Source organism: Oncorhynchus nerka, linkage group LG6, assembly GCF_034236695.1.
Source record: "Oncorhynchus nerka isolate Pitt River linkage group LG6, Oner_Uvic_2.0, whole genome shotgun sequence".
NCBI lineage: Eukaryota > Metazoa > Chordata > Actinopteri > Salmoniformes > Salmonidae > Oncorhynchus > Oncorhynchus nerka.
The window spans coordinates 18,586,411-18,610,841 of NC_088401.1; the positions used below are offsets into that span (position 1 = coordinate 18,586,411).

General features: G+C 43.6%; 2 protein-coding genes across 5 annotated transcripts in view; one reads left to right on the forward strand and one right to left on the reverse strand.

Moving 5' to 3' along the window:
- The window catches only part of qtrt2 (queuine tRNA-ribosyltransferase accessory subunit 2), a 31,215-nt gene extending 16,614 nt beyond the window's left edge, over nucleotides 1-14,601 (reverse strand). For 2 of the 4 annotated variants that reach the window (XR_010464049.1, XM_029660894.2), the window contains exons 1-6: nucleotides 14,519-14,554; nucleotides 13,752-13,952; nucleotides 13,599-13,654; nucleotides 12,279-12,355; nucleotides 10,197-10,406; nucleotides 2,878-3,077 (exon numbers count right to left, since the gene is read on the reverse strand). Coding sequence is in view for 3 of the 4 variants with exons in the window: in XM_029660894.2 (XP_029516754.1) it covers nucleotides 2,878-3,077; nucleotides 10,197-10,406; nucleotides 12,279-12,355; nucleotides 13,599-13,654; nucleotides 13,752-13,951 (743 nt within the window). In the remaining variant the exon portion in view is untranslated. Of the gene's footprint in view, nucleotides 1-2,877; nucleotides 3,078-10,196; nucleotides 10,407-12,278; nucleotides 12,356-13,598; nucleotides 13,655-13,751; nucleotides 13,957-14,518 lie in introns of all 4 variants that reach the window. The other 2 variants (XM_029660896.2, XM_029660893.2) reach the window with 1 other exon arrangement.
- A 501-nt stretch (nucleotides 14,602-15,102) lies between these two features.
- The window catches only part of LOC115130115 (coiled-coil domain-containing protein 191), a 41,939-nt gene continuing 32,610 nt past the window's right edge, over nucleotides 15,103-24,431 (forward strand). The window contains exons 1-9 of the mRNA XM_029660897.2: nucleotides 15,103-15,402; nucleotides 21,489-21,530; nucleotides 21,669-21,804; nucleotides 21,871-22,023; nucleotides 22,170-22,351; nucleotides 22,529-22,752; nucleotides 22,941-23,094; nucleotides 23,176-23,366; nucleotides 23,707-23,959. Of these exons, the coding sequence (XP_029516757.2) occupies nucleotides 15,328-15,402; nucleotides 21,489-21,530; nucleotides 21,669-21,804; nucleotides 21,871-22,023; nucleotides 22,170-22,351; nucleotides 22,529-22,752; nucleotides 22,941-23,094; nucleotides 23,176-23,366; nucleotides 23,707-23,959 (1,410 nt within the window). The 5' untranslated portion in view covers nucleotides 15,103-15,327. The remainder of the gene's footprint in view (nucleotides 15,403-21,488; nucleotides 21,531-21,668; nucleotides 21,805-21,870; nucleotides 22,024-22,169; nucleotides 22,352-22,528; nucleotides 22,753-22,940; nucleotides 23,095-23,175; nucleotides 23,367-23,706; nucleotides 23,960-24,431) is intronic.

Below are 24,431 nucleotides of genomic sequence, written 5' to 3' on the forward strand. Positions count from 1 at the left end.
ACCAGGCGGTGATACAGCCCGCCAGGATGCTCTCGATTGTGCATCTGTAGAAGTTTGTGAGTGCTTTTGGTGACAAGCCGAATTTCTTCAGCCTCCTGAGGTTGAAGAGGCGCTGCTGCGCCTTCTTCACGACGCTGTCAGTGTGAGTGGACCAATTCAGTCTGTCTGTGATGTGTATGCCGAGGAACTTAAAACTTGCTACCCTCTCCACTACTGTTCCATCGATGTGGATAGGGGGGTGTTCCCTCTGCTGTTTCCTGAAGTCCACAATCATCTCCTTAGTTTTGTTGACGTTGAGTGTGAGGTTATTTTCCTGACACCACACTCCGAGGGCCCTCACCTCCTCCCTGTAGGCCGTCTCGTCGTTGTTGGTAATCAAGCCTACCACTGTTGTGTCGTCCGCAAACTTGATGATTGAGTTGGAGGCGTGCGTGGCCACGCAGTCGTGGGTGAACAGGGAGTACAGGAGAGGGCTCAGAACGCACCCTTGTGGGGCCCCCCGTGTTGAGGATCAGCGGGGAGGAGATGTTGTTGCCTACCCTCACCACCTGGGGGCGGCCCGTCAGGAAGTCCAGTACCCAGTTGCACAGGGCGGGGTCGAGACCCAGGGTCTCGAGCTTGATGACGAGCTTGGAGGGTACTATGGTGTTGAATGCCGAGCTGTAGTCGATGAACAGCATTCTCACATAGGTATTCCTCGAGTCCAGGTGGGTTAGGGCAGTGTGCAGTGTGGTTGAGATTGCATCGTCTGTGGACCTATTTGGGCGGTAAGCAAATTGGAGTGGGTCTAGGGTGTCAGGTAGGGTGGAGGTGATATGGTCCTTGACTAGTCTCTCAAAGCACTTCATGATGACGGAAGTGAGTGCTACGGGGCGGTAGTCGTTTAGCTCAGTTACCTTAGCTTTCTTGGGAACAGGAACAATGGTGGCCCTCTTGAAGCATGTGGGAACAGCAGACTGGTATAGGGATTGATTGAATATGTCCGTAAACACACCGGCCAGCTGGTCTGCGCATGCTCTGAGGGCGCGGCTGGGGATGCCGTCTGGGCCTGCAGCCTTGCGAGGGTTAACACGTTTAAATGTCTTACTCACCTCGGCTGCAGTGAAGGAGAGACCGCATGTTTTCGTTGCAGGCCGTGTCAGTGGCACTGTATTGTCCTCAAAGCGGGAAAAAAAGTTATTTAGTCTGCCTGGGAGCAAGACATCCTGGTCCGTGACTGGGCTGGGTTTCTTCTTGTAGTCCGTGATTGACTGTAGACCCTGCCACATGCCTCTTGTGTCTGAGCCGTTGAATTGAGATTCTACTTTGTCTCTGTACTGACGCTTAGCTTGTTTAATAGCCTTGCGGAGGGAATAGCTGCACTGTTTGTATTCGGTCATGTTGCCAGACACCTTGCCCTGATTAAAAGCAGTGGTTCGCGCTTTCAGTTTCACGCGAATGCTGCCATCAATCCACGGTTTCTGGTTAGGGAACGTTTTTATCGTTGCTATGGGAACGACATCTTCAACGCACGTTCTAATGAACTCGCACACCGAATCAGCGTATTCGTCAATATTTTTATCTGACGCAATACGAAACATGTCCCAGTCCACGTGATGGAAGCAGTCTTGGAGTGTGGAGTCAGCTTGGTCTGACCAGCGTTGGACAGACCTCAGCGTGGGAGCCTCGTTTAAGTTTCTGCCTGTAGGCAGGGATCAACAAAATGGAGTCGTGGTCAGCTTTTCCGAAAGGGGGCGGGGCAGGGCCTTATATGCGTCATGGAAGTTAGAGTAACAATGATCCAAGGTTTTACCACCCCTGGTTGCGCAATCGATATGCTGATAAAATTTAAGGAGTCTTGTTTTCAGATTAGCTTTGTTAAAATCCCCAGCTACAATGAATGCAGCCTCCGGATAAATGGTTTCCAGTTTGCAAAGAGTTAAATAAAGTTCGTTCAGAGCCATCGATGTGTCTGCTTGGGGGATATATACGGCTGTGATTATAATCGAAGAGAATTCTCTTGGAAGATAATGCGGTCTACATTTGATTGTGAGGAATTCTAAATCAGGTGAACAGAAGGATTTGAGTTCCTGTATGTTTCCTTCATCACACCATGTCTCGTTAGTCATGAGGCATACGCCCCCGCCACTCTTCTTACCAGAAAGATGTTTGTTTCTGTCGGCGCGATGCGTGGAGAAACCCGTTGGCTGCACCGCCCCGGATAGCGTCTTTCCAGTGAGCCATGTTTCCGTGAAGCAGAGAACGTTGCAGTCTCTGATGTCCCTCTGGAATGCTACCCTTGCTCGGATTTCATCAACCTTGTTGTCAAGAGACTGGACATCAGGAGCACGCCCAGGCGTTGTAGGGAGGTCATACAGGCACGTGGAGGCCACACACACACACACACTACTGAGCCTAATTTTGACTTGTTTTAAGGACATTACATCAAATTTGGAACAGCCTGTAGTGTGGTTTTCCACTTTAAATTTGAGTGTGACTCCAAATCCAGACCTCCATGGGTTGATAAATTTGATTTCCATTGATAATTTTTGTGTGATTTTGTTGTCAGCACATTCAACTATGTAAAGAAAAAAGTATTTAATAAGAATATTTCATTCATTGATCTAGGATGTGTTATTTTAGTGTTCCCTTTATTTTTTTGAGAAGTGTATTAAGCAGGACATTCATGCAAGCTTTATAATCCAAAAGTAGTGTGAAATACAGTCATAAGCAAATAAATAGGAACTATTAAGAACTCCCATTGCCCTTGTGCAACTATTTTTTCGAACACAGAAAGGGGTCTGTGATGCATCCATGTAGTGCCTATGAAGAGTTTTTGTATGCTATATAGCCTTTATAAGATGAACATTTGTTTACGGGTGGACCACGCACACACACCTGGGTTTGTCCTCAGGCAACTCCTTGATGACGGCGGTGATGAGCTGGGTCCGGAGGTGTGTCTCCATGGCTGCAGTATGGAGCCCGTCCAGACAGAATCCTCCTACTGGCCGCTTGGCCGTCTCCCTGGCCGACCGCACCCTCTCCTCCAGCACATCTCCTCCCTCCACCACCCCCAACACCTCCACCCCACTCAGCTCCTGGAGACCACAGAGAACGAAAGACAGGGTTCATACACATTTTGACATGGAATTGTATGACTTTTCCATGACTTTTCACCAAATTTCCATGACCAACGATTGACGGCCTCTCGATGTACAGAAGGTATAAAAAAGTAAGCGTAATGTGGTGTCGACACTGGGAGGCTGCTCTCTGATTCCATGAACCATCTCCTGTCTCTGAGCAAGGCACCTCGCACAAAGTAGAATACCTGTTAGGCAACTGTATAAAACATGTGGTCAACCCTCAGACTGGAGAGCTACTGGGTGTGCAGGCTTCTGATCAAGCCCTGCTCAAAACACGTCAGAGACAGTTTATCAGGGTCGGTTGAACAGCTTACTTCTAAAGTGTAGTTTGCTAGAGGAGGACAATAATAAAAGCCTGTACACCCATTGGCTATCCTGGAGGATGGTTGACCACCCTTGATGTAAAACATTGCAACCAATTTTTTTTTTTTTAAGTGAGTCACTCATTCAATATATTATAGATAAAGAATCCACACATTTTCTTCAGTCATATTTGGCTACCTTAGAAGTGTTTACTTTGCAGGCTGACTAGCATCTATTGAGTTACAATGCCTCAAACTGGATGCCCAAATTAACTGGAAGTATCTACAAAACAAGATCCACATAATCCAAAATATATGGTACATCTCACAAATTTTCCTAAAATGAAATGTTCCCGATTCACAAATTATTCTGATTCACATGATTCAATTCAACGTGATTCAACCGAACCCCAACTAATACAATGGCAAAATGAATTGTTCGTTTCATTAAAAAAATATTGTTGACATGAATCACATAATTAGTTCAAAAAAGTAAATCAACTTTGCATTTATTTTTATTTAACTAGGCAAGTCAGTAATTTTTAAATATTTTTTATATACATATATATTTTTTACAATGATGGCCTACCAAAAGCCCTCCTGTGGGGCTGGGGAATTAAAAATAAAATAAAAATATTGGACAAAACACACACGACAGTGTGGCCTTATTCACAAGTGTCAAGACGTTGGCCTGGGGGTTTATGACAGTCATAAATACCTCTTCCCCCCTTTTTCCTCTCTCTACCCTACTGATGTGACATTTGAAAAACCCTTGGTTAATAAATCCTGTTAGGGCTAGGGCTGTTTACTGCCCCCTCTGGAGGAATTGGGTGCCCATATTAAACAGGATACATTTTTGTCAAAAGTTGCTAATATATGCATATAAAAAATATTTTCGAATAGAAAACACTCTAAAGCTTCTAAAACCGTTTAAATTTTGTCTCTATGTAAAGCAGAACTCTCAGGGCATGCATTCTCCCAAACTCTCTCTTGTCATGGGAAAAGTTGGCCCAACTTTGACGTCATCGCACACGCCCTTCCCAACCAGTTACAGCTCTGGGAACAGTCCCTACGTGTTCAGCGCGAAGCCTGCTTTCAATGGGGCTTCTCATTGTGAGAATCGCGCTTTCACGAGAGCTTGAGCGGGCCGAAAGCTCTCGGTCACGCGAAAAAAAAGGTTACTCTTATGCGCGCTCTGGTCTGGTGAAGTCTTTTCCTCAGGATCGATTAAACGATGAGTGTGTTTCTGTTCGTCCTCACGATTTCTGTGCACCTTTATAACATGTTAAAGCTTAATTATGAACATAGTTTGACAAGTTTACTCGACATATATGTAATTTCGACGTTTTGGTGCGCATCCACTTGACTTTTGGCTACATTTCGACCGAAATGTGTCGTTTTTGAGAACCGAAAGACACAGACTTGAAAACTAAACGCTGTTTTGGTAAGTATAATCCCTTCCAGGTCTTCTGATGGAAGAACAGCAAAGGTAAGGGAATATTTATGTGGTAAATTTGGGTTTCTGTGGACTCCAAGATAGAGGAGCCATAATGCTACTTTTGGAGCGCCGACTCATAGTATAGCCTAGTGAACGCAACCTGTAACGTTAAAAATAAATGTAACACAGCGATTGCATTTAGAAGAAGTGTATCTTCCTATACATATGTAGAACATGCATATTTAGTCAAGGTTTATGATGTGTATTCCTTGTTAGCTGACGTTATCTGCCGGAGCTATCGTCATTTCTCCGGACATTTTAGTAGCATTTTTTGAACGATGCGTCATTGTAAACAGAGAGTTATGGATATATATAGCATATTATTGAAAAAAAAATGAATGTACTGTGTAACATATATTTATATTACTGTCATCTGATGAAGATTTCAAAAGGTTAGTGAAATGATTTTTCTTTTAATCCTGCGTTTGTTGATTGCATATTTTTTCCTACTTGGCTATGCAAATGAGCTATGTCTGCGGTGGTGGTTTGACATAAATATGTGCTATGTTTTCGCCGTAAAACATTTTAGAAATCTGACTTGCTGGGTAGATAAACAACTTGTTTATCTTTCATTTGAGCTATTGGACTTGTTAATGTGTGGAGGTTAAATATTTTTAGGAATATTTCTTGCGTTCCATGCGCCACATTCCAGCTGGAGGTGTGGGGGGGGTGTTCCTAATTTGGAAAGTGTATCCCCAACAGGTTTTAACAGAGATTCTGGGAACATCAGAAGGTGGGGGGAAATGAACTAGATTCTGGTAATCCAACCAATTGAACATATGTACTTAATGAATATGATGTCAGTTCGGTTGTCATCTGAGACATTCTCATCAATGATAGGATGACAATCTCTACAGTGGAAAGTCTGCACATTGTAGTTTTCGGATTCACATGGAATTGTTGTTAAATTTAAATGTTTGAATATAAAATTATTGGTGAAGAGATTAAATGTAATTTTAGCTTCCAAATGAGAGATTTGGGTTTTCATAAGATTAGGGCTCTGCTCAATCAGTGGCCCGCCCCTGTGAAAAGACATGGGTTATAAAAATTTCAAACACACCCTTCTCGCTCCACTATATAAAGCCACGACGAAAATGTAACCTCCTGTTCCAAGTATGTGAGGTCTGCAGCCTCTGCGTTAAAAGGACTAACATGTCAACTACAGAACTAAGCCAACCTCAGCATGAGCTTTGGTTGCGAATGGTATGAACTTTGAACTCTTACTCACTACAGAAGTGATACCTCCTAGCCATTGAGTTAGCAACAGCAGCTGCAAACGTGGGCTAGGAAAGAACAGACAGAGTATCCCGTCTACCACACAATGACATTACTACAACGTATCCAATTTACCACCAGAGACATTCTTCAAAGGACTCGGTTGGGCAACACGGCCTTCCATCTACCACCAACCTACCAAAGTGCAGCTCAGAGTAAATATTTATTACATTTTCCTTTTCCAAAAGGCCGGTAATTTAGAATGCATAAGATACTGTATTTACGATAGCACAGCTTCTCCCTTTGTTCCTCAGTCTTCCCGCTCTTTCACTCAAACCCAGCCCCTTTTCTTTTGTGTAACCAGCTGTCATATCTGTTCTGTCCTGGGACGTTTTCCTTTATGACATCATTTGTAATCAAGGTATAATTAATTCTGTGTATATGTAATTCTGTGTGATTAGTTGGGTATTTAGTAAATAAATAATTAAACCCAATTTTGTATTGCTGAGTCAACTTGTTAGCCAGGGTTCGTGAAGATAACCAAGAATTTACAACATTCAGATGAGACTGAATTAAGGTGACGATTAATATTGACTGCTATTGATGTAAAATATTACTAGGTCTTTAAGAGTTTAGTCGAAAGATAACAGCTCTATAAATATTATTTTGTGGTGCCCCGACTCTCGTTAATTACATTTACATGATTAGCTCAATCAGGTAATATTAATTACGGAGAAAGGATTTTATAGAATAGCATGTCATATCACTTAATCCGGCAAAGCCAAAGACACGACACAAGTGTCAGTGGTTTTTTGGGACATTGACATGACAAACATGTATAGCTTAACGGTTAACTAGAGGGTACAAAAAACAGTTGAAGTCAAAAGTTTACATACACCTTAGCCAAATACATTTAAACTCAGTTTCACAATTCCTGACATTTAATCATAGTAAAAAATCCCTGTCTTAGGTCAGTTAGGATCACCACTTTATTTTAAGAATCTGAAAATGTCCGAATAATAGTAGAGAGAATTATTTATTTCAGCTTTTATTTCTTTCATCACATTCCCAGTGGGTCAGAAGTTTACATACACTCAATTAGTATTTGGTAGCATTGCCTTTACATTGTTTAACTTGCGTCGAACGTTTCGGGTAGCTTCCCACAATAAGGAAGTATGCTTGGGGTCATTGTCCATTTGGAAGACCCATTTGCAACCAAGCTTTAACTTATTGAGATGTTTCTTCAATATATCCACATAATTTTCCTGCTTCATGATGCCATCTATTTTGTGAAGTACACCAGCAAAGCACCCCCACAACATGATGCTGCCACCCCTGTGCTTCACGGTTGGGATGGTGTTCTTCGGCTTGCAAGCCTCCCCCTTTTTCCTCATTATTGCCAAACAGTTATATTTTTGTTTCATCAGACCAGAGGACATTTAACCAAAAACAACAATCTTTGTTCCCATGTGTAGTTGCAAACTGTGTCTGGCTTTTTTTTTATAGCGGTTTTGGAGCAGTGGCTTCTTCCTTGCTGAGCGGCCTTTCAGATTATGTCGATATAAGACTAGTTTTACTGCGAATATAGATACTTTTGTATCCGTTTCCTCCAGCATCTTCACAAGGTCCTTTGCTGTTTTTCTGGGATTGATTTGCACTTTTCGCACCAAAGTACATGCATCTCTAGGAGACAGAACGAGTCTCCTTCCTGAGCGGTATGGCGGCTGCATGGTCCCATGATGCTTATACTTGCGTACTATTGTTTGTACAGATGAATGTGGTACATTCAAGTGTTTGTTCAAATTGTTCCCAAGGATGAACCAGACTTGCAGGTCTACCATTTTTTTTCCTGAGGTCTTGGCTGATTTCTTTTGATTTTATGGAATTTTCCAAGCTGTTTAAACCCGTTTGGGCTAGTGGGCAGCATTTTCACGTTTGGATGAAAAGGGTGCCCAGAGTAAACTGCCTCCTACTCAGTTCCAGATGAGAATATATGCATATTAATAGTAGTATTGGATAGAAAACACTCTGAAGTTTCTAAAACTGTTTGAATGATGTCTGTGAATATAACAGAACTCATGTGGCAGGCAAAAACATGAGAAAAAAATCCAACCAGGAAGTGGGAAATCTGAGGGTTGTAGTATTTCAACTCAGCACACTATTGAAGATAGGAAGTGGGATATAGTGCAACATGACCAAAGGCTTCCACTAGATGTCAACAGTCTTTAGAACGTTGTTTCAGGCTTCTACTGTGAAGGGGGGCTGAATGAGAGGGGAATGAGTCAGGTGTCTGGCAGAGAGCCATGGGCTCGAGACGCTCGGTCATGAGAAAGTTACCTCTCGTTCCATTGCTTTTCTACAAAGGAATTCTCCGGTTGGGACATTATTGAAGATTTATGATAAAAACATCCTAAAGATTGATTCTATACATCGTTTGATATGTTTCTACGACCAGTAATATAACTTTTTGGACTTTTCGTCCGACCTTTCCGCTGGACTTGCTCGCGCCTCGTGAGTTTCGATTTATTTACTAAACGCGCCAACAGAAGGAGGTGTTTGGACATAAATTATGAACTTTATCGAACAAATCAAACATTTATTGTGGAACTGGGATGCCTGGGAGTGCATTCTGATGAAGATTAAAGGTGAGTGAATATTTATAATGCTATTTCTGACTATTGTTGACTACACAACATGGCGGATATTGCTTTGGGCCCTGAGCACCGTACTCGAGATTATTGCATGGTATGCTTTTTCCGTAAAGTTTAAAAAAAATCTGACACAGTGGTTGCATTAAGGAGAAGTTTATCTAAAGTTACATGTATTATAGTTGTATCTATTATCAATGTTTATTATGAGTATTTCTGTAAATTGATGGGGCTCTCTGCAAAATCACCGCATGTTTTGGAACTACTGAACATAACACACCAAAGTAAAATGAGATTTTTGGATTTAAATATACACTTTATCGAACTAAACATACAGGTATTGTGTAACATGAAGTCCTATGAGTGTTATCTGATGAAGATCATCAAAGGTTAGTGATGAATTTTATCTATATTTCTGCTTTTTGTGACAACTCTCTTTGGCTGGAAAAATGTCTGATTTTCTGTGACTTGGTGGTGACCTAACATAATCGTTTCTGGAGCTTTCGCTGTAAAGCCTTTTTGAAATCAGACACTGTGGCTGGATTAACGAGAATTGTATCTTTAAAATGGTGCCTAATACTTGTATGTTTGAGAAATTTGATTTATGAGATTTCTGTTTTTTAAATTTGGCGCCCTGCAATTTCACTGGCTGTTGGCGAGGGGTTCCCGTTCCCAGACAGGTTTAAAGGCAGTCAACTTAGTGTATGTAAACTTCTGACCCACTGGAATTGTGATACAGTGAATTATAAGTGAAATAATCTGTCTGTAAACAATTGTTGGAAAAATTACTTGTGTCATGCACAAAGTAGATGTCCTAACTGACTTGCCAAAACTAGTTTGTTAACAAGAAATTTGTGGAGTGGTTGAAAAAATTAGTTTTAATGACTTCAACCTAAGTGTATGTAAACTTCCAACTGTATGTTTTGAATTGTCTACCTACCTAGTTAGTCTGTTCTCTATCACATTTTATAGGCCTACTACCTGCTGCTGCTGCTGAATTGTCCGACTGTCTATCTCTCCTTGAGCAACAGCCCACTCGTCTCACACAAAACAGACACACTTTGTTATTCCGAACCTGGCTGATATGTTTATTTGACTGTTAAAATATATAACTGTGAATAAATAAATTACATTAAACAGAAATGGAATTCATTTGGACTTTTCCTAAACTTTTCAGATTTTATTTTAAAATTCAATTACTTTTCCAGGATTTTCATGACCGTACACACACTGGAAAGGGTGAGAGAGAGACAGAGATATGTTGACAGTAAAAGTAGCCCGTGTATGTACAGTATACTTATAAATGACTGCCACACCCCATGTAGGTGAAGCTTTTAATTGAATTCCTCTAATATTGGGAGCATCATCATGGCCTTGTGTGAGGCTACAGCAGCATCAGTCCCAGACAGACCTGTGTTTTGTGGTGGAGCAGCAGACACTCATCCAGGTGGGCCAGGGTGCGGTCCACTGACTTGCGGACCCTCTTGCGAGAAGTGTTGATCTGCCAAGTCTCTCCATCTGCCATGCTCTGGTACAGGTCTGGCTGGACAGCCTTCTGAAGAGCCATGAACTTCGCAACCGTCAGCTCGATACGACCGCCACTGCCCCACACAGACACCGTCTGGAACAAACACAGACAGTGTTAGCACAGATGGAATAATGAGCCAGATAATTCACCGGATGTATAAATGTGAAGCATCCTCTTGGCGTTTCCTCTCAGTACCAAATATGGTGATGAGAGGAAGCACAGTGGCCGGAAGTGGGAGAAGATGGAACAAGAAGGGTTTTGGCCGACATTCTGCACATTTCCTCACCGATAAAACATTTGATCTCAATAAAGTTCTCTGTTCCCAAAGCTATCTTGGTATACAGTGCCTTTGGAAAGTATTCAGACACATTGACTTTTTCTACATTTTGTTACATTACAGCCTTATTATCCTTAAAATGGATTTGCTGATGTATTACAAATTAAAAACACCTTACTTACATAAGTAATCAGACCCTTTGCTATGAGACTCGAAATTGATCTCAGGTGCATCCTGTTTCCATTGATCATCCTTGAGATGCATCTACAATTTGATTGGAGTAAACCTGTGGTAAATTCAATTGATTGGACATGATTTAGAAAGGCACTCACCTGTCGATATAAGGTCCCACAGTTGATAGTGCATGTCAGAGCAAAAACCAAGCCATGAGGTGGAAGGAATTTTCCGTAGAGCTCCGAGACAGGAGTGTGTCGAGGCACAGTTCTGGGGAAGGGTACCAAAACATTTCTGCAGCATTGAAGGTACCCAAGAACACACCGGCCTCCCTCATTCTTAAATGGAAGAAGTTTGGAACCACCAAGCTTCGTCCTAGAGCTGGCCGCCCGGCCAAACTGAGCAATCGGGGGAGAAGGGCCTTGGTCAGGGAGATGACCAAGAACCCGTTGGTCACACTGACAGAGCTCTAGAGTTCCTCTATGAAGATGGGAGAACCTTCCAGAGGGACAACCATCTCTGCAGCACTCCACCAATCAGGCCTTTATGGTAGAGTGGCCAGACAGAAGCCACTCCTCAGTAAAAGGCCCGCTTTGAGTTTGCCAAAAGGCACCTAAAGGAGTCTTAGACCATGAGAAACAAGATTCTCTGGTCTGATGAATCCCAGATTGGCCTGAATGCCAAGCGTCACATCTGGAATAAACCAGACACCATCCCTATGGTGGCAGCATCATGCAGTGGGGATCTTTTTCAGTGGCAGGGACAGGGAGACCAGTCAGGATCGAGGCAAAGATGAACGGAGCAAAGTACAGAGAGATCCTTGATGAAAACCTGGTCCAGAGCACTCAGGACCTCAGACTGGGGTGACGGTTCACCATCCAACAGGACAACGACTGTGAGCACACAGAAAAGACAACGCAGGAGTGGCTTCGGGACAAGTCTCTGAATGTCCTTGTGTGGCCAAGCCAGAGCCTGGACTTGAACCGGATCAAACATGTCTGGAGAGACGTGAAAATAGCTGTGCACGGACTCTCCCCATCCAACCGGACAGAGCTTGAGAAGATCTGCAGAAGAATGGGAGAAACTACACCAATACAGGTGGGCCAAGCTTGTAGCGTCATACCCAAGAATACTTGAGGATGTAACCGCTGCCAAAGGTGCTTCAACAAAGTACTGAGTAAAGGGTCTCAATACTTATGTAAATGAAATATTTCCTGTTTTTTTATTTATTTTTAAATAAATTTGCAAACATTTAAAAAATTAAAGTTATTGCTTTGTCATTGTGGGGTAGAGTTATGAGAAAATAATGTGGAAAAAGTAAAGGGGTCTGAATACTTTCCCGAATGCACTGTAGTTATAACAATCTGTTGTTAGTGTCAACTCTGACACATACAACTACACACACACACACACACTTAACTCCCAGAAATGTAAAGCATTTAGACAGACACCAATGCTTAGTCTAAAATATATTTTTTTGCTGGATAAGTAGAACCTCAAACATGACCTCTGACCTTGTTGGTGATGTGACCTGGGGGGCATGAGGTCGCAGGGTCGTGGAGGGAGCAGTACAACACCGTGTCATGAAGACCTGTGAAAGGTCAACCACAGTATTAAAGCATGCATAACACTGCATTCATCCTACTGCAGAACAGACAGCACAGCCGGTCCAGTAGCATGAGTAAAAGACGCATCGACTAATAGTCTACACAGCAACAGGAGGCAGATATATAGACTTGTTGGTAATGTCAGATAGTTAGTTCATTCTGTTAAATACACACTGGAAGCCATGCAAGAGAGGAGGCGTGGCCTTAGAGGCTAGCTGTGAGAGAAGATCAGGTGACAAAACCAGAACCTAAACAAAAGCAACAAGCACTGGCAGGCGGTGGCACGCTCACTTTTAATTACCCAATCAGGTTACTCCCTCCCTGCCCGCCTCAAGACACAATGTAATAATTCCCTGCGTGTGAACAAGTGCTGGGACGCTAATTACATTTTCTCATTTCAACTTGGCTTGCCCAGGGGCAGGAAACAGCTCAGTGGTGCCACACTACAGCCAGCCATCTCTGTTAGAGAGTGATGACTTTTGACTTTCCTACATGAGGACGGTTTCAAAGCCATTTGGGACTTATGAAGCATACATTCGGAGCTCTTAGAAAGGGCTAAGGCCGATTGTGCTTTTCAACACTGCACTTCTGCCTCATCCATTCAAATATTCAGCAACGAAGTGATGTACTTTTCTCTTTATGTCCAACTGCTTTCTAGTTAAGCTGAGACAAAATGTATAGAAAGTTCTGTACATGTGTTCATGTTAAAAACTAAAGACACTTTCACTTACATTAATGAAAGTTTGGTCACTCAGTAGAGCATGTCTAATATGATATGCTCTAAGCATATGAATGCATGACATGTTTGACTTTCCTACTGCAACGGCGCAGACAGTAGATGTAGTGAGGGGGTGGGTATAATTTGTGGAACGTTCCAAATCTGTTTCAAAAACTTGGTAAATTACAAGGTTGCCAACAAACAACGCATACAAAGTTGTATAGGGGCAGAATAAGATACTGGGTAGGGTGTGGGCTAATTCATTAAGTTTTTCACTCTTTCCACACTCTGGTAGCCTATGGACAAACATTAAGAATAAGCTACATGGTGAATTGATGCCTATTTGGCAGCTAGTTTGCTAGGTGAATTGAGCATGCTACTTTGTATGCGTTGCTTGTTGGCAACCTTGTACTTTACCAAGTTTTTGAAACAGATTCCTGTTGCAATGTTCCACAAATTATATCCACCCCTAGTGAGGCATAATATCAACAAGAATAGTCAGTGCCAACCTGCAAACTTCCTGACTCCCTCCTTGAACTCCTCCAATACTTCCTGGTGTTCCGCTCTAAAGGAAGTACACACAAAGCAAGTACTTTAAATACTATTTTGATGTGTGTGTTAGAGAGACAGGGAAAGAGTGTGCTAATGGAAGAGGCTCTCACAGTGTGTTCAGGGTGAGCTGTGTGACGGAGGGCAGGTTGTTCAGTGTGTGCAAAGTGTCCTGGGTGAGGTGTGGCACGGTGCCGCAGCGGGTGTACAGCAGGCACCCCGGCACCTCTATGGAGTGCTGTCCTGCCCTGCCCAGTCCTGTCAGCACACCTAGCCGACAGCCCTGCACCACCATGGACAGCTCCAACTTCATCCTGCCTGACAGACAGACAGACAGACAGACAGACAGACAGACAGACAGACAGACAGAGGAGCGAAACAAGGGGAATGATGACAGATGATGAAAGAGAGTGGGCTTGTTTTACATCGATATTTTGACTGACTGATCTACAAATAATAATGAGTAGTAGATCGGTCAGTCAAAATATACCCACAATGCATCACAGATTTGATGCCCTCTAACACGCAAGTGTGAAATATGGAGTATTGACATTTGTGGTGCAAGTAGAAAGGTATATTATAAGCATATAATAGAACATAATAGAAACGGATGATTCCAGCAATTAACAGATGTTTACGGTTTAAAATGTCTGTCCATACGTACTATGGCCAAAATGGGAAAACAACTGGCTAGCTTGACGATGTTGTTAGCATTCGCTATCACTACTGTAGCCAAATTCAGTGGCGTTTTTAACAGCCCAGCATAATAAATGTTTACATTTGTCTGATTTTCGAAAACCTAGACAAAGCTCAACAGGATAAAGTAACGTTTTCATATTTTCAAAACATAGTAATTGAACATTAAGCATCTTTCGCTTACCAGGAACCAAAGCACGTGAAAACTACACGTCGCGAACTTATGAACGGCGCACGCACTCCAGTCACTTGCATTATACGTCATCATTTTCGGAGCTTGCAGAGAGAGGGTCGTCACTATTTAACAAATCCCCATTCATAATTATGGCTGAAGCCCGCCTATTTGTACAATTTATCTTATTAAAATCTGTTGCTGCCCCTAACCTAACCTTAAAGTACGATATTTTGACTTTGTGGCTGTGGTAAACTGGTGACAATTTGCAGAACTCTCGTTACAAAACATAATTTGCTGTTGAATAGACAGAGTGTGTGCATACATTATAACATCTGCAAACTCTTTCTGTGGGACTATGATAATGCTGTGTGGACTTTTGCAAATTCAATCAAGGTTGATTTAGGGTATATTTTTTACAACACAGTTAAACGTTCAACATTTGGGGAGGGATCCAAAGTTACTATAGTTACCAAAGGGACGCTTCTGTTGACAAAAGGTTGGAATGGGACTTGTAGTTTACTAATGCCACTGTCAAGCAAACAGTGCGTTTGAGAAACGTGGCTATTGACTACATTACCAAGGCATCTCGTTCTATTTTCAGCGCACTAGCAAACAGCAGAACAGCATGGAGCTAGCTACATCACTTTTGGATTAGCTTCAGATACCTATTTCAGTGCAAAATTAGACTTCTAACTAAGTATTTTTTTTGCTGTAAGCGTAGCTAGTGCTATGAGTAGTTAATATAAATTATGTAGCAAGTAAAATTGTATTCCTCTGTATTAATTGGGTAATAAGTGGCAGCTAATTTGGCGTCAGAAATGGCATACTCACACAACCCTGATATTTTTCGCTGGAAAAGAGTTACTAAGACTAAAAAACCCACTGCAGATAAGGTACGGTTGTTATTGTCAATATACTGTATGTGTGCACTGTGTGTGTGTCTAGGTGAGTGAGAGAGAAGTTTACCGTTTAATTTGCTACTTTTGACAGGTATGAGGTAAAGTAAAATATTGTTGAGTGTCACCTAAAATTAAAGTGAAGCAAAAATCATTAATTGATTACCTCGAACTGATCTTTCAATGCATGATCAAACACTGCATGACTGCAAACAAAACTTTTAAAAGCCTGGTGCAGTCAAAAACATGATTTGCTTTTATTACTTTTTTTATTTATTTTTTATTTCCCGCCCCTTTTTTTCGTGATATCCAATTGCGAACTTGTCTCATCACTGCAACTCCCCAACGGGCTCCATAGACTCGAAGGTCAAGTCATGCCTCCTCCGAAACATGACCCGCCACACCGTCTTTATTAACACCAGCCCTTCTTATCCTGGAATCCAGACAACCAAAGTCAGCCTGCAGGCTCCAATTATGCTAATGCAATTTTAGTGTAAGCTGTTTAAAAAGACCTCCTGAAATTTCAGCTTGTTTTGTTGGGATGGAGTTTTGGCCATCACCAGGTGGCAAATTATTTAATAGACCAATAAGAAAGAGAGTTCCAAGCTTCTCTGCCATTAACAGCTTATTTTCAATGTTCCCCTCTGCACTCAGACAGTCCAAGCTAAATTTTTATTGAGAAATTGCTCTTTGCTGAGAAGCAATTTTTTAATTTAATTTTTTATCATTTTAATTGAAAACAATCACAGCAAGGTACTTAATAATTGTTACCCAGAAATGATTTAATATTGAGATAAAAACAGCTGTGTTGGACCTTTAAATATATTCAACTGTATCATATTTTCTGTCTCCATCTCTCAGACATTTCCTCACTGGAAGAAACCTATCGAGATGGGTAAACCATAATAAAAGTGCCCTCAAAGCTATCTTTAGAAATAAAGTGGGGCTTCAGAATGTATGGATTTATACATCCCAGTGACTGGAGAAGGCTGAAGAAGCCCTTACAGTTTAAATGGCCTTTTTGATGTCGTGACTTTACTTTAATTAACATGAATCTGAAGACTGTTATTTAGCTAATTAACTATGTTTAATTGTTACCCAATTAAATGAATCATGTAACAATTAACTCATTAGGATCTGGGGCACAACGAGAGCGAATCTTTAAAGAGTTACCATCCCCCAAATTAAACTCAAAGATCTTTACCTGTCACATCTATAAACAGTCAATTTATTAATCATAACCTCGTATCATATCCCCATTCTGAACAGTCGTAACATCCATGCATCTGCAAAAATCCAAGCACCGGTTATTGACTGAAGACGTAATACGCTGAAAACAGGTCCCTAGCGGAATGACGGCAACATGGCTGCTTGTTAAAGAAGAGATGAAGAGGGAGAGGGTCAATGTACACCATTGGTACATTCAGAAACTACTTTCCCCTACAGTAACCATATACTTTGCACACGAACCGCCGCCCGCTTTAAGTAAGAAATCATGAATGTATTTACGTGAAATGCCTGGGTTTGCCGGAGATCTCCTTGGAAAGGGGGTTGGGCCTTTTTTGCGGCATGCTTGTAAGGCTCTGATTGTCTGAAATGGTTCCAAAAAGTATTCTACTGTTGTCCTTCTCTGTAGTTGGCTGGTATCCAGTGACTTGTTGTGTAGTCCTGAACAGAACTATAGAGTTAATTTTCCTTCCATTCGCTCTTGAATATGCTTCTTTGAAGATAGGCTAGCCAGCCGTATCGATGGTTCCCCAGTGGTTTGATGAGAGTAGCATAATACGATGGTTTGAGCAGAGTAACAGGATGGTCCTACTTAAATTCGCTTTCGAAGATACTTTACTTGGGAGAGCTAATCAGCCATACCAGTGATTGTTCGGGAGGTAATTTTATCGTCTCCACCTCGTGTTGAGATTCAAAGTTCAATCCGTTTTAAACGTGCAGCTGCCCATTCACACTTTTCTGGTCCAATGTGTTTTTTCCTTAGCCCATCATTTATACCTTTTGCTCGAAGGGCAGTCCCGTCAGGGTGACACGCTCTCTGACCTCACTCCGGGGCGGTGATTACTCACTGTGCAAAGTTATGGAAAACAGTTATCACTTATAGCTTCTCACATCACATCCCTCTCTTAACAAAAACACTACAGAGATGCATCGACAGAGATGGCCGCCTCGCTTCTCGTTCCTAGGAAACTATGCAGTATACTGTGTTATTTCTTACATTGGTACCCCGGGTAATCTTAGGTTTTATTACATACAGTCGGGAGGAACTACTGGATATAAGAGCAACGTCAACTCACCATCATTACGCCCAGCAATACGACTTTCCTGAAGCGGATCCTCTGTTTTGCCCACCACCTAGGACAATGGATCGGATCCCAGCCGGCGAACCAAAACAACGTCGCCGTAAAAGGGGCAGACGAAGCAGTCTTCTGGTCATGCTCCGGAGACGGGCACATCGCTCACCGCTCCTGAACATACTACTCGCCAATGTCCAGTCTCTTGACAACAAGGTTGATGAAATCCGAGCAAGGGTAGCATTCCAGAGGGACATCGGGGACTGTAACGTTCTTTGCTTCACGGAAATATGGCTCACTCGAGACACGCTATCGGAGTCGGTACAGCCAGCTGGTTTCTTCATGCATCGCGCAGACAGAAATAAGCATCTTTCTGGTAAGAAGAGGGGCGGCGGGTATGCCTTATGATTAACGAGACGTGGTGTGATCATAACATACAGGAACTCAAGTCCTTCTGTTCACCTGACTTAGAATTCCTCACAATCAAATGTCGACTGCATTATCTACCAAGAGAATTCTCTTCGATTATAATCATAGCCACATATATTCCCCCCCAAGCAGACACAGCGATGGCCCTGACAAAACTTTATTTGACTCTATGTAAACTGGAAACCACATATCTTGAGGCTGCATTCATTGTAGCTGGGGATTTTAACAAGGCTAATCTGAAAACAAGACTCCCTAAATTCTATCAGCATATCGATTGTGCTACCAGGGCTGGTAAAACCCTGGATCATTGTTATTCTAACTTCCGCGACGTATATAAGGACCTCCCCCGCCCTCCTTTTGGAAAAGCTGACCACGACTCCATTTTGTTGCTTCCAGCCTATAGACAGAGACTAAAACAGGAAGTTCCCGCTCTCAATTCTGTTCAACGCTGGTCCGACCAATCTGATTCCACGTTTCAAGATTACTTCGATCACGTGGATTGGGATATGTTCCGCATTGCGTCAAACAACAACTTTGACGAATACGCTGATTTGGTGAGCGAGTTTATTAGCAAGTGCATCGGCGATGTCGTACCCACAGCAACTATTAAAACATTCCCCAACCAGAAACCCTGGATTGATGGCAGCATTCGCGCGAACCACTGCTTTTAACCAGGGCAAGGTGACCGGAAACATGACCGAATACAAACAGTGTAGCTATTCCCTCCGCAAGGCAATCAAACAAGCTAAGCGTCAGTTTAGAGACAAAGTAGAGTCGCAATTCAACGGCTCAGACACAAGAGGTATGTGGCAGGGTCTACAGTCAATCACGGATTACAAAAAGAAAACCAGCCCCGTCGCGGACCAGGATGTCTTGCTCTCAGACAGACTAAACAACTTCTTTGCTCGCTTTGAGGACAATACAGTGCCACTGACACGGCCAACTACCAAAACCTGCGGACTCTTCTTCACTGCAGCCGACGTGAGTAAAACATTTAAACGTGTTAACCCTCGCAGGGCTTCAGGCCCAGACGGTATCCCCAGCCGCGTCCTCAGAGCATGCGCAGACCAGCTGGCTGGTGTGTTTATGGACATATTCAATCAAGCCTTATCCCAGTCTGCTGTTCCCACGTGCTTCAAGAGTGCCACCATTGTTCCTGTTCCCAAGAAAGCTAAGGTAACTGAGCTAAACGACTACCCCGTAGCACTCACTTCCATCATCATGAAGTGCTTTGAGAGACTTGTCAAGGGCCATATCACCTCCACCCTACCTGACACCCTAGACCCACTCCAATTTGCTTACCGCCTCAATAGGTCCACAGACGACGCAAACACAACCACACTGCCCTAACCCATCTGGACAAGAGGAATACCTATGTGAGAATGCTGTTCATCGACTACAGCTCAGCATAGTACCCTCCAAACTCGTCATCAAGCTCGAGACCATGGGTCTCGACCCCCGCCCTGTGCAACTGGGTCCTGGACTTCCTGACGGGCCGCCCCCAGGTGGTGAGGGTAGGTAACAAAACATCTCCACCCCGCTGATCCTCAACACTGGGGCCCCACAAGGGTGCGTTCTGAGCCCTCTCCTGTACTCCCTGTTCACCCACGACTGCATGGCCATGCACGCCTTCAACTTAATCATCAAGTTTGCAGATGACACTACAGTGGTAGGCTTTATTACCAACAACGACGAGACGGCCTACAGGAAGGAAGTGAGGGCCCTCTGAGTGTGGTGTCAGGGAAGTAACCTCGCACTCAACGTCAACAAAACAGAGGAGATGATCGTGGACTTCAGGAAACAGCAAAGGGAGCACCCCCCCTATCCACATTGACGGGACAGTAGTGGAGAGGGTAGTAAATTTTAAGTTCCTCGGCGTACACATCACGGACAAACTGAATTGGTCCACCCACACAGACAGCGTGGTGAAGAAGGCGCAGCAGCTTCTCTTCAACCTCAGGAGGCTGTAGAAATGCGGCTTGTCACCAAAGCACTCACAAACTTTTACAGATGCACAATCGAGAGCATCCTGTCGGGCTGTATCACCGCCTGGTACGGCAACTGCTCCGCCCACAACCGTAAGGCTCTCCAGAGGGTAGTGAGGTCTGCACAACGCATCACTGGGGGCAAACTACCTGCCCTCCAGGACACCTACACCACCCGATGTCACAGGAAGGCCATAAAGATCATCAAGGACAACAACCACCTGAGCCACTGCCTGTTCACCCCGCCATCATTCAGAAGGCGAGGTCAGTACAGGTGCATCAAAGCAGGGACCGAGAGACTGAAAAACAGCTTCTATCTCAAGGCCATCAGACTGTTAAACAGCCATCACTAACATTGAGTGGCTGCTGCCAACATACTGACTCAACTCCAGCAACTTTAATAATGGAAACATTAATGTCAAAAAATGTATCACTAGCCACTTTAAACAATGCCACTTTTATTTGTTTACATACCCTACATTACTCATCTCATATGTATATACTGTACTCGATACCATCTACTGCATCTTGCCTATGCCGTTCTGTACCATCACTCATTCATATATTTTTACGTACATATTCTTCATCCCTTTACACTTGTATGTATAAGGTAGTTGTTGTGAAATTGTTAGGTTAGATTACTCATTAGTTATTACTGCATTGTCGGAACTAGAAGCACAAGCATTTCGCTACACTTGCATTAACATCTGCTAACCATGTGTATGTGACAAATAAAATTTGATTTGATTCATCATTTTTCATATTACCTGCACAACACATAGTATGTAAACTTCATATATGTAGTGGGTATACCTTCAAAGTTACAGTATTTCCTTTTTAACATTTTTTATGACATCACAAAATGAGTGTTCTTTTGATCGCCTATGACCATTCTCTACGTTATACGTTATACATTTTGTTCCAGTAGTTGCCTTTGAATGTGTTAAGAGTTTCAGAGGGAAAAAGGTTGAGACAAAGCACATTCCTTGGTGAATTTGGAGAGCGCAGGACTGGGTCTTCTCCCTTCATTTACAACAGGATGTGGTTGTTAATCCCCACTAGTTCTTTCCTTCCCCTCTACGGGTGAGAGGGGGTCTGATTGAAGTTATTCATTGCAAACCTGATCTGACCTGTTGGGATTCTCGTGGACAGTCATGACACGGAGATCCTCTGGTAGTGCTCAGGGTGACACAGGGATACTTGAATCACTCTTAGAAGAGGAGGGGAAAAAATTATCTGAAATAATCTTCAGACATTAGGCATTGGCTGGACTCTCTTGGTTTTACATCCACCGGTTAACCACTCTCACTGTGAAACGGTCTGAGCTCCTGCTCTTGTCATGATAAATAAGTCTCATTTTCTACAATAGCAGGTGCAGCTCAATAATGGGGAGATCAACCAATGGATGAAGGTGAGAACTCTTTCTTTCACTTTGTCTATCTTTACCTCCTGAAACCAGAGATACACTGTTTGTGTGCAGAGGATATTATTCTGCTATATCTGTCTATAAGGCCATATGTATTCATGAGGTGTGCTTTTGTGTCCCCAGACAGTGGAAATGGCCTCAGACATTGCAGTGACTGAGGTCTTTTCCCTGAAGAAGCCCCATTCAGTGATAAGCAGTCAGTCAATGGCACTACACAGCACAGAGCAGCTGCTGGATCATGACCAAGCATACGGGGAAGGTAGGACACACACACACACACACACACACACACACACACCTTTTTTGTGACTTTTTTTTCCTGTAGCCCAGGCTCTTCTTAGTGATTGGATGAACAGCAAGTTGCGTCTGGAATTGGAGATGGAGGAAGGGGAGGATGTGATTGTCTCCCCTGAGAAGAACAGTCCAGAAGCCATGCCACCTGCCCAGCCTGTCTCCCTGGACTACAGCAACTTTGATGGTACAGAGACACTAACCTATACAACAACACACATTTAACTCTTAACTTCCATCTGACAATATATGGTTCAGTTAATACATCATACCACAGTCAGTGGGTCCATAAGGACCAGATGTAATACAGTACACCCTCCGTCTCCTTCTCAGATCTGTATTCCCACCTGGCTGAGGAAGAGGAGAGCTCAGCGGTTAACAACTTCCTTCAAGACCTCATGGAGCGGGAAGTGGTGGATTCTGGGATAGTGGAGGATCTGGCACTAGACTCTGAAGAGCGAGACAGGAGGATGAGGAGGGACCCGAGCCTCACCATGGAGGCACGTCACCGACAGGTACAGAACCAGAGAGACGTTACGCAGGATTGGACAGTCTCAGGATTCCCAAGAAGTTGAAAACATAAGGGGCCAAATGGAAGTCCCAGTGAATGGAAGTGAATTAAGCTGTTTACTACAACCTTCTGCTCTCTTTTATGACATCATCGTCTAATTCCTCCTTTTTTCTCATTCCAGGTGCGTGAGAACCGTGCACGGCGGGACGCGGAGCGGGAGAGGCTGCACAGGGAAAGAGTGGCGCGGAGGCAGGCCAGGGAGGAGGCGCAGAGGAGGGAGCAGGGGGAGGAGAGGCGGAGGAGGCAGGAGGCACGCAGGCAGGAGGAGATGGTGCAGCAGGAGATGGTGCGACTGCGCCGCGAGACGGAGGAGAGGAGGAACCTGGAGCAACTAGCCAGGCAAATGTACAGTAACCATGGAAACAGCAAGACAAACAAAACCACGCATTTACTTCCACACTCCTACAATCACCTGCATCACGCCCATGCAATGAGCTCTTATTCAGAATGCTGGGTCTCTAAAATAAGCCAATCCGTTTGGAGCTAGGTCAGGGCCCTGTAGGTCTGACTGTGTCTGGGTGTCTCCCCCACAGGGAGAGGGAGAGGATCGCTAGGAAGACGGCAGCTAAGAGCTCACTGGTACTCCAGCCAGGCCCTTCATTCTCTACTGCACAGAAACAACGTGACACTGAGAGACCACTCAGACTACAGCAAGTAGAGGTCAGGGTTCAGATGCACAACCTTAAGGTTAGTAGAAGGACAGAGTTCTGTTGGTGGTGTGTGCTTAGTGTTCACAGCATCTCAACCACAGATCGGTGTGTGTTTCAGTGTCTGCAGAGGCACTTCTCTGGCTGGTACTCAGTGCTGTTGGAGAGGAGGTTGCAGATGGGCAAGGCGGCAGCGCTCTGTGATTGGAGGAGCCAGCTGAGGGCGTGGCGAGACTGGCGGGCGCTGGTGTGGGCAGGGCGAGAGCAGCGGGAAGCGGAGAGAACAGAGGAGGAGTTACGGACCCAGAAAAGGTAAGCACAGAATGGAGTCTGTCCCAACATTACAATCTGCATACTTTATTTAGCTTGCCTGGTGTTCTGGGAGGGTGAAGTTTTATGTTTCGCACTTTGGTTTAAAAAGTGAAAACTATACCTAACTGGCGCGCAGGCTGAATTTAATATTAACACAGAATCTGACTTCTGAACATTGAGGAAGAAAACCTAGACAGTTTTAAATCAGGTAATTTGTTTTGCCTTGCCAAGTAAACAGGTGCCTGTAAACACCTGGTGAAGATGATTAGCAAATCTGGCCCTCAAACTCATCACAGTCACACCAGGTGTTTTGTCTCTAATAGTGCGTAATCCCTCGTAGACGCTGCCAGGTGGCGATGGTGAGTGACCGGAGGCGTTTGCTAAGACGATGCCTGAGTGATTGGCGGCTGTGGTGTCGGGCGGAGAGAGAACGCCGTGAGCTGTTGTCACAGCAGCAAGAGACGCGGCGCAAGATGGCCGCCCTGATTAATGCCGTGGCAACTGGGAAACTCAAGATGATGGAGGAGACGCATACTCCTGAGCCAATCACTGCCCTACCTGAGCCTTCTGACCAATCAGAAACCGTAGAACTGGTGAGTGACACTTGTAGAGCCCTCCCACTGAGGAAAGTCAACACAAACAAAGTATAGGCATAGCTACGTAGGAGGACACAGACAACATGACAGATACAGACACACACACACACACACACACACACACACACACACACACACACACACACACAGTGTTGTCTTCCCATTGGATATACATTTGCTGGAGTGTATCACAGTACAGACAGAAGCCCGAAGGTGGTAACGATCTGTAGTCATGAATTAAATATTAGCTATAGCTTAATTCTGCAATGGTAAAATGAATCTGCAAGGCAATAAAATGTGCTTTTGTATTCATTTGGTGAATGTCATGCATTAGTCTATCAGTATCTACTGAATAAACAAGTTCTGTTTCAGAGTTCCTCTCCTCGCATGAGTTGGCCTGTACTTTTCTTTCTGGGAGTTGATGAAATATTCACAACACTGCAAGGTTTTCAACACAACACTGCAAGGT